Here is a 13,228-nt window from a genome sequence, read left to right on the forward strand (position 1 = left end):
ATAAACTGGCTTCAAGGCTGACCCTTGACCCCAAGCTCAGAGACCACCCAAAATCCATTGACCTTGGAGATAAATTCTAGCAGCTGTACTTTTAATTCCCTGAAGCTGAGATTTGCCTTTAGGGTCATAAAGATCAAGGCTGGGTTCCCTTTCAAACTGTAATCCACCAAATACTTGCAGGAAGCCACGGAGCCCCGCCTACACCCTCTCCTCCTGACAACACAGCCTAGCTCTGCTGTCTCACACACTTGATAGGCATAGCCTCATTAACTTGAAACGTCCCTACACTGGGTTTCTGTTTACACCACCAGCAGGGGCTGGGTAAGCATATTTACTGTCTAAGATTGCAAAGCAACGGCTAAGCTTCCTATTTAGAATACTCCTAAGTGCTTTCGAAAAATTGCCAGATCAGTTACAAATCCATTCTACGTCTACAGGAAGGTAAGCGGCTAATGGACCACCTCTCAGCAACTCCTGGGAATCTAGTCTGCTATGTGAATTGCGATACAACTTCCTTCTTAACTGTGTTTCTTCAGAGGGCTTCACTTGCAGGAGCTCAGGCCAGTGCTTCAGGAGCTCACCTGTGCTTCATGGGGGTGGCCTGGGACAGAAAACAACTTCCTTGGGTTTGTGAGTGCAATCCAGGGTACACGGACTTGCCCTTGGATGTGTGTGTGATGAGCCCAGAGTTCTCCTTAGAACACGTCCTTCCTGAGCCACTTATATTTACAAAGGTCTGGTTGTACTGGTAGATAGGCAGGTGGGATTCCCAAAGGTCTGGTTGTACTGGTAGATAGCCACGGTGGGATTCCCTTCTTTGAGTTTGAATTAGGAAATGCCAAGGAGAGCTGTGGCTGAAGGCGTGCACTAGAGACTCTGAGTATGCAAACAAGGTCTAAGCTGCATGAAATGACGGGGCCCCTGAAAGCACACAGCCCTTTGCCAGGAAAAGGAAAGACAGAAGCATCAACAGGATGTGTGCTGAGATCCCCCAAAGCAGCAAGCATACTTCTCTACAGACCTGGAGTACGATGCCCAGAGCTTTGGGAGGTCACCGGGTTGAACATGGGTCATGAGAAGTCCACACTGAACGGTAAGATGAGCTATATATGTTTAGAGGTGGAGCTCTGAGGGCTGGCAAAGGTGCTAAAGAGGTGTTAACCATACAGGCTCATTGAGGGTGAACAATGGAATGACACCTGAGAGTTCACAGGGCTGAAAGGTAGCGAGGTAAAGGGCAGAATGATGGTGCTGAGGAGAGGAGAAGGTGGGAAGTTCATTTGGGTCTCAAGGATGCTGACTCAGACACACAAAGGCAAGATGGAAAATGTCTGAAAAGAAAGGATGTAGGTCCAGATGTAGGGTCCAATGGGTCCAGGGAAAGCAATAAGGAGAGAAGAGCAACAGAGGACCAGGGCTATAGGCGATGGTCATCATTTCAGCAGAGACAGTCAATGCTAAGATCGAGATGATCTGGGTGAGCTGATTCAGAAGTGACCCACGTGACTTCAACACTCCCAACCTAGAGCCCAGTCTAACCCATGTTCTAGACCATCTGCTGAGGTCCTTGCTCAAGTGCTCAACGGCCACCCTAGGTCCTGCTTTCTTAGCAGTCACCCCCACCCCCAGGGTCATTACCTCTTGCTAATCTCGCAACTGGCCTCATGTAATTAAACGGGAAAGGAATTCCAATCTCATCTAGGAAGCCCGGGCTTTCAAATAGTCAAGTGGTAGAAAATCCTAGGCAGAGCTAGTTCCAAACCACAGTAAAAAGGGGGAAAGGACTTAAAAACCCCACACAGTACCTACAAATGTAAAATGGTTTATCCCTGTAAGGTGCTGTGGTGCTAGAAACCCCATTAACACAATACTGGTATCTAGCATGGACTAGTTTCTTTAAATACTGAAGCTTATAACACAATCCCCAAACAAAGGGAATGTGCTGGACATTTTAGTATTGTGTATCTATGCCACACCTGTTAAACCATAGCTCCCGAGAAGCTGCCAAGTGACTTTATCCAACTTCCCGGGGTGATGAGGCAGCAAGCTCCAGGTTGAGGTACCACTGAACTCAAATCTATAGACTCTAAGCAGAGAGGCCTCACTCATTTTGATTCTTCCTGACATGTCAGGATTCCCTCCCAGAGAACAATGTGCCCCACAGTCTGGCGGTGGCCAGCTCTACACATATGGTCCCTACCACAAGGCTGTTGTCATTTGACACTCAGAAGCTGTAAGGTAACTTATGGAAGGGCTGCCCACGTCATCTTAACAAACGTGATTTGAGCCTCAGTCTAGATGCCCTTCTCATCAGAGAACGAAGATTCTCATTGGTCATGTCATTAGTAAAGAGTTTATGGGTGAGCACCCCAACATTTCCGTGACATCGTTTTCTAATTACACAGCTTCTGGCTAACAGCAGTCACATCTTTACTGGTTGTGTTCCTAACCAGATGTGCCATCTTGCACCTGAATCTCCATTTCGCCTCTGAGAAGCAGCACCCTGCAGACGTGGGAGCCTTCTACCAAGACGAGAATCTCCTACATGTAGCAGGAAGCAAAGTGCTTGCTGGATGGGCCTGTTTCTGATGTGGGATTCCCCTCTGTATGCTGTGAATATGTTTTATTGCCATTGGTTAATAAAGAAGCTGCTTTGGCCTATGACAGGACAGAATAGAGCTAGGCAGGAAAGCGAAACTGAATGCAGGGAGAAAGAAGGCAGAGTCAGGCAGTCGCCATGCACCCACCCAAGAAGCAAGATGTGAGGTGATAAACCATGAGCATCTTGGGAAAATATAAAATAATAGAAATGGGTTAATTTAAGATGTAAGAGCTAGCTAGGAATATGCCTGAGCTGTTGGCCAGTGTTATAATTAATAGTTTTTGTGTAATCATTTGGTTCTGGGTGGCTGAGAAATGAAAGCAGTCTCCCCTTGCATGGTTGTCTTTGGACTATTTATCTATTTCTTGAGTAGAGTCTCACTGCTGAGCTCACACTGTTCCTAAACCTTCCAATCCTCCTGCCGGAGCCTCTTGAGTGCTGGGTATGTGACTAACCAACCATCCTTGACTGTGGATTCCATCCTCTTCTATGGAGAAATCCCACCCACTTGGCACCTGCAACAGGTTTAGAGCCCAACTGGCCTGTCTAGTTGTCTTCCATCAAGGAAGCCCAATGGTTCCTACCCCTGCCAAGGCATTCAGTAGCAAGGCACAAGGCCAAGCTGTTTTTGCCCTATTTGTTGAGACGGGGCCTCCTACATCCCAGACTGACCTTGACCTTGTGATCCTTACTCCACCTCGAGCATCCTAGTCACTGCACTGGGCAGGGCTTTGTGCGTGTCAGGCAAACACTGTGCCAACTGAGCTCCATCCTCTGGCTTCCCCGACACCACCAGCCGTGCCTGAACAGATCTTCAAGCTTGTCAGTCAGTGTCTCGTGGTATCCGCTCTTATCCTAGATTTGCAGTTCTAGGATTTGAAGAAATTGTTGAACCAACTAGAAGAAACCGTGAAATCTGAAATTAGCTGATCCACTCGAGAGGAAGGGTGATGGGGTGGATTACAAACAGCATTTTTCTGTGTATATTTGAGTTTAGGAAGCACTCATTCTCCCCAGTGGGTTAACTTCTCTAATTATATTTTGCATGGTCTAATATTCACAGGCATTTGTGTACCCTGGGCACACACAACTGACATTGAGAGTTAAAGGACAAAGTCCTTTTCTAAAATAAGAAAGGGTGTGTGTGTGGCTGGTCTCAGGGAACAACAATGTCGTGATGGAAGAAGCACATGTGGACAATGGAAAGGCAACCGACCACATCATGCTCTGGAAATGGTCAAGCGCAGAGAAGGGAGGGTGGGAATTCTCTACGGACCAGGGAACAGGGAGTGAAGCAGCCGGTTACACTTCGAAAAGGACACGCTTTCTGGCCTCCTCTTTAATGGAGCTTGATGAGAAAAACCAGGAAGCAAGGGCCAGCGAATTCCTGGGTGGTCTCTCGAGCAAGAAAACTCCAAGAAACAACACCAACCCATTTTAAAAGAGATTCAAAACGAATTTTATTGTTTGAATTTTACAAGTAGTCTTTAGAGGCTTCAAACAAGAACTCTGTTGCAAAAACTCTAATAAATAGCTTGCCTCAAGTCCCCAAAGAAAAGGCAAAACCAAATGAAAAGGAAACTCGGAAAGATAAGCAAGACTTCAGAATGCTTGGGTGTTAGCAGTTATTTCTCATTTACAGAGAGACATCAGGCAACATACAATCTCCTCCACACACGTTAGAAAGAGTGGACTGCAGTCTTTACAAAGCACTCCCAAATCCTCCTCGTCCCTCGGCGGTTGAAATGTTAACAGGAAAAAACACTCCACAGAGGAATCACAGTTATTTGTGAATCTACGGCATAAATGTCTGGCGTGTGTGGGGAGGCAGGAGGCATCCACCTTGTCTTTCAGGGATGGAATCCAGGGCAAGTTGGGTCCACTTAACAGCAAGGCCAGCCCCACATCTCTGAGCTCTTTAACAGTGAGGGCGAGGAGCCCAGAGTCGCCTGCATCACTAGATGGAGGAACAGCACAGGAGTAACTTCTACAGCAGAGTCCTTTATGAGTAAACGCCACGCTGCAGCATGCAGGTTCCAAGAGCCCATTTCGTTACAGGCATTGCCCCGAACAAGCAAGGATTAAACTCACAGTTTAACATTCACTGTTAGCTTTCCTAATTAAAAACACCGGTGAAGTCTTGCTTTGATGAAAAGGGTTTGTCAATTAATTTAGTCATACTGAACAAGCTTAAAAAAACTTCTGCTACATCTTTAAAAATCTCAAACAGAAACTATACATATACATAGACTTTTGACCAAAATGTTTGTAAAATGCATACAGGTAAGGTTTTCATTGGGGAAAATTCAGAAGCCAATTAACAATAGGGGTCCAGGAGGTGGAACAGGTTGATTCTAATTAGTGGGGTTCACTTAAGCCAAACAAGGAGTTCTAGCTCTGAGGAGCATACTGGGGACCATTTTTTTCCAGGAAAAGAAGGGACAAGATGCAGATCAGAAGGTGAGCAGTTCTGGCCCTGCAGGTCTCGAGCAGACAGGAGCAGAAGGTAAAAGCCTCTCACAGACCACGCAGGGGGGTGACCTTTCCTTAAAGTGCCCCTCTTCAGGCATTTAAAGAAAGATGGCAAGGAAACACGGCTCCCCACCCCCAAACAAACAGTTAAAAAGAAAAACCTTTATTTCCCTAGAACAAAGACGTCTGTTGGGATAACAGGGAGATCATGGGTTACCTGAAATAGATCAGAAAGCTGACGGAAGCAGAGGCTGAGGGGCCGGGACACTCTGGTCCTGGGCCCAGTTTCTTTGTAAATACATAACAGATAAAGATATTGTGCAAAAAATAAAGACATTCACATTTTAGCAGTTAAACTTTTATTTTACTTTTTAGAATTTTTTAGTTTTTTTGTTTTTCTTTTCTATAAAAGGCAGATAATGATTGATGGTCTGCAATTGTGTTGTGCACTGTCCCACAGGAGCACAGCGGGGAGCTAGGGGTACTGAGCATACTTTCCAAAGCGGGAATGAAGAGAGCAGCCTGCCCCCTCCTCTCCCCTCAGCTGCCCCTAGCTCATGTCTATGGTATTGAAGACCCACTCTGTGAACTTCTTCAGCTTGTCTGAGGCATTCTGAGACTCCTCCTGCAGCCGCAGGTTGTCCTCACGCAGGTGCTGGACCTCTGCCTGGAGGTGGGCCTTATCTTCTTTCTCCTGAAGGAAAAGCCAAGTAGATGTAACCTAGGGGTGCCCACCCAGCTTGCTCGTAATCTAGGGGTGCTCACCCACCTTGCCCGTAACCTAGGGGTGCCCACCCATCTCGCCCAGCTCTCAGGAGAAGCAGCTTCGACTCTCTTTAGGCGGTCCTTTCCCATTCCCCATTCTACTAAATGCCCATGCACGTCTGGTTCAAGCCCAAGGGCGCCCAGAAAGCTCAGAACTACAGGATTAGCTGGGGTGCAATTATATTAAAGTGTATTTTAGAGCCAGCTTTAAAGTTTTAGGCCATTGCTTTAGGCTGATACCTATATAAAGTCAAAACCAAAGAAACACAAGTTTAGTTCTCCTGGTCTGACAAGCCAAACAAGGACATGAGGACCTGTGCACCTAACACCTGTCACGAGGGTTGGAGGTCAGGACAAGGCCCAGAGAGGCCTGGCTGAAGTCTAAGGCTTTTCCCCAAAGGGACCAGGTTTTCTGTACATAGGACAATGAAGGCCTCTCACATCATGTGTGTCAATGGCACCAAGGTCTCAGATGCCCCAAACACATGTACAGAGAAACTGCAGGGAAACACCCACACGTGTGCCCCGACCCCCCTAACTCTCCCAGTTAATGGCATTTTGTTCCCACAGCCTGGACAAACTGTTCTGAGAACATTTACCTTCTTCAGATCTTCCCGAAGCATCTTCAGCATCCCTTCCAACTGGTCCACTTTAGAAGCCAGAGTGGGAGAGGACTCCTTACTGCTGGGAGGGAGAGACAAAAGGCCACGCTGGCAGGCTCCTACACGGATGCTGGTTTTTCCCCCTTTTTTGTAAAATGTTTTTCAATGCCAAATTACTTAGCATGGCAACTCAATGTGAATTTTTTTAACTTTAAAAAGAGAAAATGGTGATCTTAACAGGTGATACAGGTTTGAACAGCCGGTCAACAGCTTCCTTTGTTAAAACCATTACATTTGACGAAAGAGTTGGTGATGACAATGAAAATGGTCTCCTTGGTAGCACAGGAGCTAGCCTGCAGATCCAACAGTCATACAGTTCCTTCTTCAGATCTCTTCTAGAGGTTTCAAAGGAGATCCACTGTGTGTGTGTGTGTGTGAGACACATGTATGTAGCTAATGCATTGGGGTCACTAACAGAGCAGATCTCGAGTTTCCTGAAGGCTCTGTCTCTAAGCAGGCCACTGCAGCTACATACAATGCTCACATCTTAGCTAGTCTAAATATCTTTAAATACTGAAAACATGAGGCAGCATGTTTCAAAAGCCCATCAGTGCAAGATCACTGCCTCAGATTCTGCCCCATTAGGGCCGGTAAAGCAGTTTTGTTAAGTTAAATTGCTAATCGCACCTTGCTAGTGGAGCACCAAGTGTGTATGGATGCATTTGAGGGTCACTCGCTGGGTGCTGCCACCCCCAAAACCCAAGATTGAGGATCAGTCAGCACTTCTTTCCCCCTCTTTATGTGAATGGGAGCTGCCAACAGTTTCCTGGAAGAAGTTCTAGTCATGACATAAGACCGTAAGAATCACACAACAGGCTGGGTGGTGGTGGTGGCGCACACCTTTAATCCCAGCACTCGAGAGCAGAGGCAGGTGGATCTCTGAGAGTTTGAGACCAGCCTGGTCTACAAGAGCTAGTTCTAGGAGGTTCCAAAGCTACAGAGAAACCCTGTCTCAAAAAACAAAACAAAACAAAACAAAAGACAAAAAACAAAACAAAAAAGGCAGAGGACTCTTTATAGAACCAGAGATGTAACTCTTGGTCTTCTAAGACATGGTACAACAGTATTCTTTAAATGTAGTTAAAAAGTCAAAGTTCAAGTTGGAATTCCTGACCAATAATGAGTTGCGTGACCATTCTCTTAATTTTATATTTGCATCATGTTTCAAAAGTAAAGGTCACAGTTCACTGAATGCAAGGTGAGGGATACTGATCTCCAGACTCCTCAGACAAAACCAAAAGTTGACACTGACTGGATTGTAGGTCAGCGGCAACTCACAATGTGGTTCTACAAGCCAGTCGGGGCTGGGCTGAAGGACAAACATGTACAACAGAGGAAGCTGTGTGGGGAAACCCTTGCCCCTCACAAAGCCTGGCAGGGTGCTGCCCTCAGGGAGCCCTCTGGAGCCCAACTCCACTCCACAGGCTCCTCAGGAGGAACTCTGAGCGTGTGCACTGACAGGGTAGTAAGGCGGATGCACCCCATCTGCATCTGCTCTACTGCGCCATCTTCCCCTCCTCCTGTGATCAGTACTAATGATCTTGTCCCAGAAAGGCAGGCTCACGCTTCTCTGTGCAGTCCTTCAGCTGGGTTTTCTTTTTTCTCCCCAAAGTTCCGAGTAGTCTGCCCCTCTGCTTACCCTATCTGTCCCAGTATGAGGACCTGTGACATCTTCTATTTTAATTAACAAGAAACTAAGCACACACCCCTGCAGACTTCTTCAGACTTAGTGCAGTTCAGCCTCTCTTCCCCTATTATTACCTGCTTCTTGCCACATCTCATAGACATTTGAATATATGTGTAGGTGTGAAGTACAGTGGTTTGATGGAGACAAGGTCTCCAAATGCGGCCCAGCTGGTCTCCTGAGCCTGTGCCCCAGCCTCCAGAATGTGGAATTACAGACATGCACTACCACACCCGGCTTAGATACTTTGGTTCCCAGCCATTCCCAAAAGGATGCAGGGCAGGGATGTCCAGCTGATGAGACTATTCAGCATGGAGTTGTCACTGTATGCTCCAGAGTGGGCTGCTGGGTACACACCTCTGCCACTGGAAACTAAGGGAAACAGGAAACTACTCCCACACAGTCCATAACCGGAATCCAGGGGCTCTTCTGGCTTCAGTGACTACCGACCTGCCCCATCTCACAAAGGTTCTTAGCCAGCCTGCCGTCCTGTTTTAAACACAGGACAGCAGAGGCAGAATGCTGGAAGCTGAGCAGATGGAAGTACAGGCGGCCAAAATAGCAACCGAGAAAACACAAAAACCAGACTCAAAGACTAACTCTCAAGAGCTCAGGGGCATTTGTGACCAGTGTTTTCTCTTACTTTACCTAATATGGTCCGGGGGCACAGGTGAATTGTGACATTAAATAACAATAACATTCATAACTTTCTCCTTAAGCATCAAAGCCAGTTTAATCATGTGTACAGTAGTCAGTTATAAAGAGTTCTAACTACAAAGCCAAGTATCTGGCATTGCAGCTGAGCTTCACTCAGCTCCTCCACGGGCCTTCCATCTCCTCTTCGTCACATCTGCCACTACTGGGGGCGACACATGGTGCACAGGGTGCCCTCAGCACTGGGTGACCAACCTGCTGTACGACTTCATCTGGACCAGGGCCGGCTCCTCCAGCTGGTCGCTGTTGGAGGCTGCACTCAAGGGGCGATGGTTCTCATCACTAGCAGCAAAAAACGAGGCTCTCTGGACTGGAAGAGAAGTGAGAGAGCATTAAGAACAGGGGCGCATTCCTGGGGCCCTATCTGCAAAGTCCGCCAGTCTACATACGGTCAACATGTCGATGGTACCAACACACAGGTACGTCTCAACAGTCTCTAACCCTCCCAGGAGGAAACTGTGCTCTTCCACTGAAGAGACAGTGATAGTCTAAGTGCCCTTGAAAAGACAGCTTCTGCAAATCCATTTCGAGCCCCCTTTCCTTGTTTACCAAAGCAGTGTTCTCGTGACAGTTTCTCCAGAAAGAGGGCTTGCACCAAATTCTATGCCAAGGCTTCTATAAAGATGTACATGCCCTGAAAGCCTAAAATGATACTTCATGATCCTTCTTGAAGGATGCTTTCCACAGGATGTGTGGCCAGCTCTGGTGCTCACACCAACTGCTCAGACATATCCCAACTTAAAGTTTGTAAGATTAGTTTGCAAACAACAAACCCAAACCCAGTGGGAATCAGGGTGTTCCCATGAGCTAAAGAAGCAGGAGGGCGGTGATGGATGTCTGCTGGTTGCTCTATTTCTGAATTCTGCAGCCTAATAACCCCACTGTTTAAATGGACACTTGACAGAATAGTCACTTTCAATCCTCATAAGTAAGAGCAATAAACAAAAACTACTCTGTTACTGCAACTTTATAAAGAACATTTTAGCAATAAAAAGTTTTGGAAGGATAATCTTAGAGCAAAGTTAGTCTTTATCGAAGAAAGGACACAAGACAGTCCATGTCGGCACACACTGCCTTGTGTTTAGGCTCTTATTTCCACAGACCAGAGCATCCTAGGGGCCACAGGTTTACGAGTTACAGGAGTCACATGAATTTCTGTACAGAGGGAACTTCAGCTTCCATCTGAGTGTAAGATGCTCCCAGTCCAGAGTCTGGCCCACCAGATCTCAGCACTAGAGCCTGGGCTCCAGCAGTACAGGTGAAGCAAACTTGTCACTGTGCCCACAATGGCACATTGCTCAGACCTGATCACAATCCCGGTACCCTGTGGCTTGGCCTTTAGGACTCTGGTGACCTGTGTGGATTGTCAGCAACCTCACTCACCCTCATAGGCTTTGGCGGCATCTACTAGGTTGGACCAATCCAAGTCCGCGGCAGTGTCAGGCAGGGGCATTAGGCCGGGGTCAGGGATAGGCTGCCTTCGGGTCTCCTGGATGTCGGTGAGGGAGCTGTCCGAGGCAGAGAACTCTCCTACAGAAGGAACAACAGGACAACACTGGTGCCCACAGCAGAAGCACTCAAGAACCTACCCACTTCCTGTTAACACAGGAGATGTGTAAGCCATTTGCTGATGGAATCAATGTCTAGTCTAGAAGGCCATTAGTGAAGCAGATCTGGCTTCCTCCAGTCCTTTCCATCTTAATAATACCTCCCACCATCTCTCCTCCAAGAATGCGGGTCATGAGAAACTTAGTTCTGCACCTTCAAGGTCACACACAGGTCTGCTGGGGAGGAACTGTCTGTGCTCAGTGGGCACGGGGCTAGCTCCAGTGTTCAGCTTCCCTTCACAGTGTCAAAAGGTTCATCTGGGGAGAAGAGGTCTGCTCCATTGGAGACCTGGTCTGTGGATACAACCCAGGGACGCTAACACTGACTAGAGAAGCAACAGGGCGCCTTTTTATGTGGACCACAAGCTGAGATCTAAGCACAGCTTCTGCGGGCTCTTCACTCAGGAGTGGCATCCCAGGAACGTTCTACTGGCTCCCCGGCTGGATATAGTTAGCTAGACTGAGAAGTTAACCAAGCCACACTGCGAGTGCTAAGTCTCTCATAGGAGCAGCTGAGGGAGGGACTTTCAGTGGGCCCGGGGACCAGGGATCACCTGAACAATCAGCAATATTACAGCAATCTGACAGCCACCTTTTTCTAAGGCAAGAGGTTATTCACTGCCAACATTAAACCCTGTGACACTGACAATGATAAAAACCCTTGCTTGGATTACCAGGGTCTACCCTGGGCACATGAGGGCATGCTGCTGCTCAGGGTTGGGAAGGCAGTAAGTGAAAAAAAAAAAAGTAGGAAACCTAGAGGCAGCAGCCAGGGTGAAAGCAGCAGAGCATGTATTCCAAGAGGTCACCCCTCAAATGTGCTGGAGCACCAAAGCCCTGAAACAGAGCTGAGCAAAGCTCACTACAAAGCAGTGTAGCTCCAGAAATCCCCGTCTACAGGGATGAGAGTTGTGCCTGTGGCGCCAGCCCCACAAGCCAAGGTTTAGTCAGTGCAGCTGCTGGCTGTCGGTGTACGTAAACGAGCAGAATTCTGAGGAAATGATGTCAGCAAACCCTGGAGGACAGTCAATGCTCGGCTGTGTTTAAGCCTGATCCCTTCAAGGGTAATTAGGCGGAGCAGATAACTTTGTTGGCCATTTATCATCTTTCTGTACTTTCATCCCTGATGCTCCAGTTTCCATACAGGGATAAAGGGGGCACAACTACCACCTCCACCGCCCCAATACATTTCAGTGGTAGACACCAAACGAGGCAGCTGAGTGTGGAACAGGAAGTCAGATGGGAAGGTACACAGCGAGGACATGTGTCCCTCCCCTCCTGTCTGCCCCCGAGTGGAAGCTGTTCCTCTGGACTACTTCCTTAGAATAGAAGCCTCCAGAGGCCAGACCCATTCTGACACATGATCGTGCGTGCATGTGCACATGGATGGAGGTGGTGGCGGCAGGGTGGCAGGCTACTTTTCATTGCTTGTGAAGGTCGGGGAGAAGAAAAGTTCTCAAGATAGGGAGGATCATAGGAGTGAAGGTGTAACCCGCCTAGCGGGTCAGTTATTCCAGGGTCCCGAAGAGGCGCTATCTGAAAAAGACAAGGGCGGGACACAGGAAGGAGACCAAGCAGAGCCAGACAAGATTCTGTTCTCAATTTGTCATGGTCTCTCTTTATTAGCTAAATGGTTGTGGCTTATATAGGCCTTGAATGAGGAATTTGCTCCCTGGAAAATGGCTCCTGACATGAAGGGATTCATGAACAGTGGCCCCTATATGGGGAAAAAGGGGCAAGGTGAGATTATATAAAGCTTTCATAGATCAACGGTTATTCTAGATCAACGGCTTATTCTAGATCAACGGTTCTCAACCTGTGGGTTGTGACCCCCTTGGCAAACCTCTATCTCCAAAAATATTTACATTATGATTGATTCACAGCAGTATTATAGCTATGAAGTAGTGACGAGAATAACCTTATGGTTGGGGTCACCATATAACATGAGGAATTGTATAAAAGAACCGCTGCTCTAGAGAGCTTGTGCCAGGAAGCAGTACTTCATGTGTTGACTTCGGTTCACTGGGGGTGACTCTCTGGGCCAAAGAAAATCTAGACTTCAGCTGTAGGTGGGTGGAGGAAGGAGCAAAGAAAGACGGCATGGTCACTGGGTAGTGAGAGGGAGCTTGGGAGGTGCCTGAGTAGGATGGAGGCGTGGGAGAATGTTCATGAGCATCAGTGAGGGCTCAAGAAGTGTGGAGCAAGCAGGAGGCCCGGAAGATACGGCTCCAGAGGAGGGCAAGAAACACGGGTCTGATACGCACGACTGCTGCAGCTGAGTTCCCAGAAGGGAAATCTGGTCAGGATGGTATGCACAGCAAAGGACCGGACATGAGGTCCTGTGCTGTTTGTCTGCTGGACTCGGCCATGGCTATCAGATGAGCCCTGGAGTGGCTTTGGGCAGATTAAGGCTGAAGTCCCAGACTATGGCTGTCAAACTGGGATCTAGCTAGGCCACAAAGCGAGCACAGCATACATGACTGTGGGCTAGGACACAGAGGTGCCATGATCCCTGGTTCTCTTCCTGGAAGATGCCCTGCTGACTGGCTGGCTCAGTAAATGAGTCGGTGTGGCGGATAGTGACAATACTCTCATTGGTCAGGAGACAGAAGAACTACAGACCTGGGCTCTTATGGCAGCTGAGGGAAGCAGGACACATATCTCTATGATTATTAATCTCACCTTAGCCTTGTCTGCCCAATGCTATTTCAGCAGCTAGGAC

General features: G+C 47.8%; 1 protein-coding gene across 8 annotated transcripts in view; it reads right to left on the reverse strand.

The window, feature by feature from the left end:
* Positions 1–4,037: 4,037 nt before the first annotated feature.
* Sipa1l1 (signal induced proliferation associated 1 like 1) overlaps positions 4,038–13,228 on the reverse strand; it is a 288,200-nt gene continuing 279,009 nt past the window's right edge. For 7 of the 8 annotated variants that reach the window (XM_041658470.1, XM_041658465.1, XM_041658469.1 and 4 more), the window contains 4 exons: positions 10,283–10,429; positions 9,095–9,209; positions 6,439–6,523; positions 4,038–5,768 (listed from right to left, as the gene is read on the reverse strand). In XM_041658470.1, the coding sequence (XP_041514404.1) occupies positions 5,625–5,768; positions 6,439–6,523; positions 9,095–9,209; positions 10,283–10,429 (491 nt within the window). In that variant the 3' untranslated portion in view covers positions 4,038–5,624. The remainder of the gene's footprint in view (positions 5,769–6,438; positions 6,524–9,094; positions 9,210–10,282; positions 10,430–13,228) is intronic. The other variant, XM_041658472.1, reaches the window with a different exon arrangement.

The sequence above is a fragment of the Microtus oregoni genome, unplaced genomic scaffold, assembly GCF_018167655.1.
Source record: "Microtus oregoni isolate MIOR12 unplaced genomic scaffold, Mior012 000009F_ref0000495, whole genome shotgun sequence".
In the NCBI taxonomy this organism is placed as follows: domain Eukaryota; kingdom Metazoa; phylum Chordata; class Mammalia; order Rodentia; family Cricetidae; genus Microtus; species Microtus oregoni.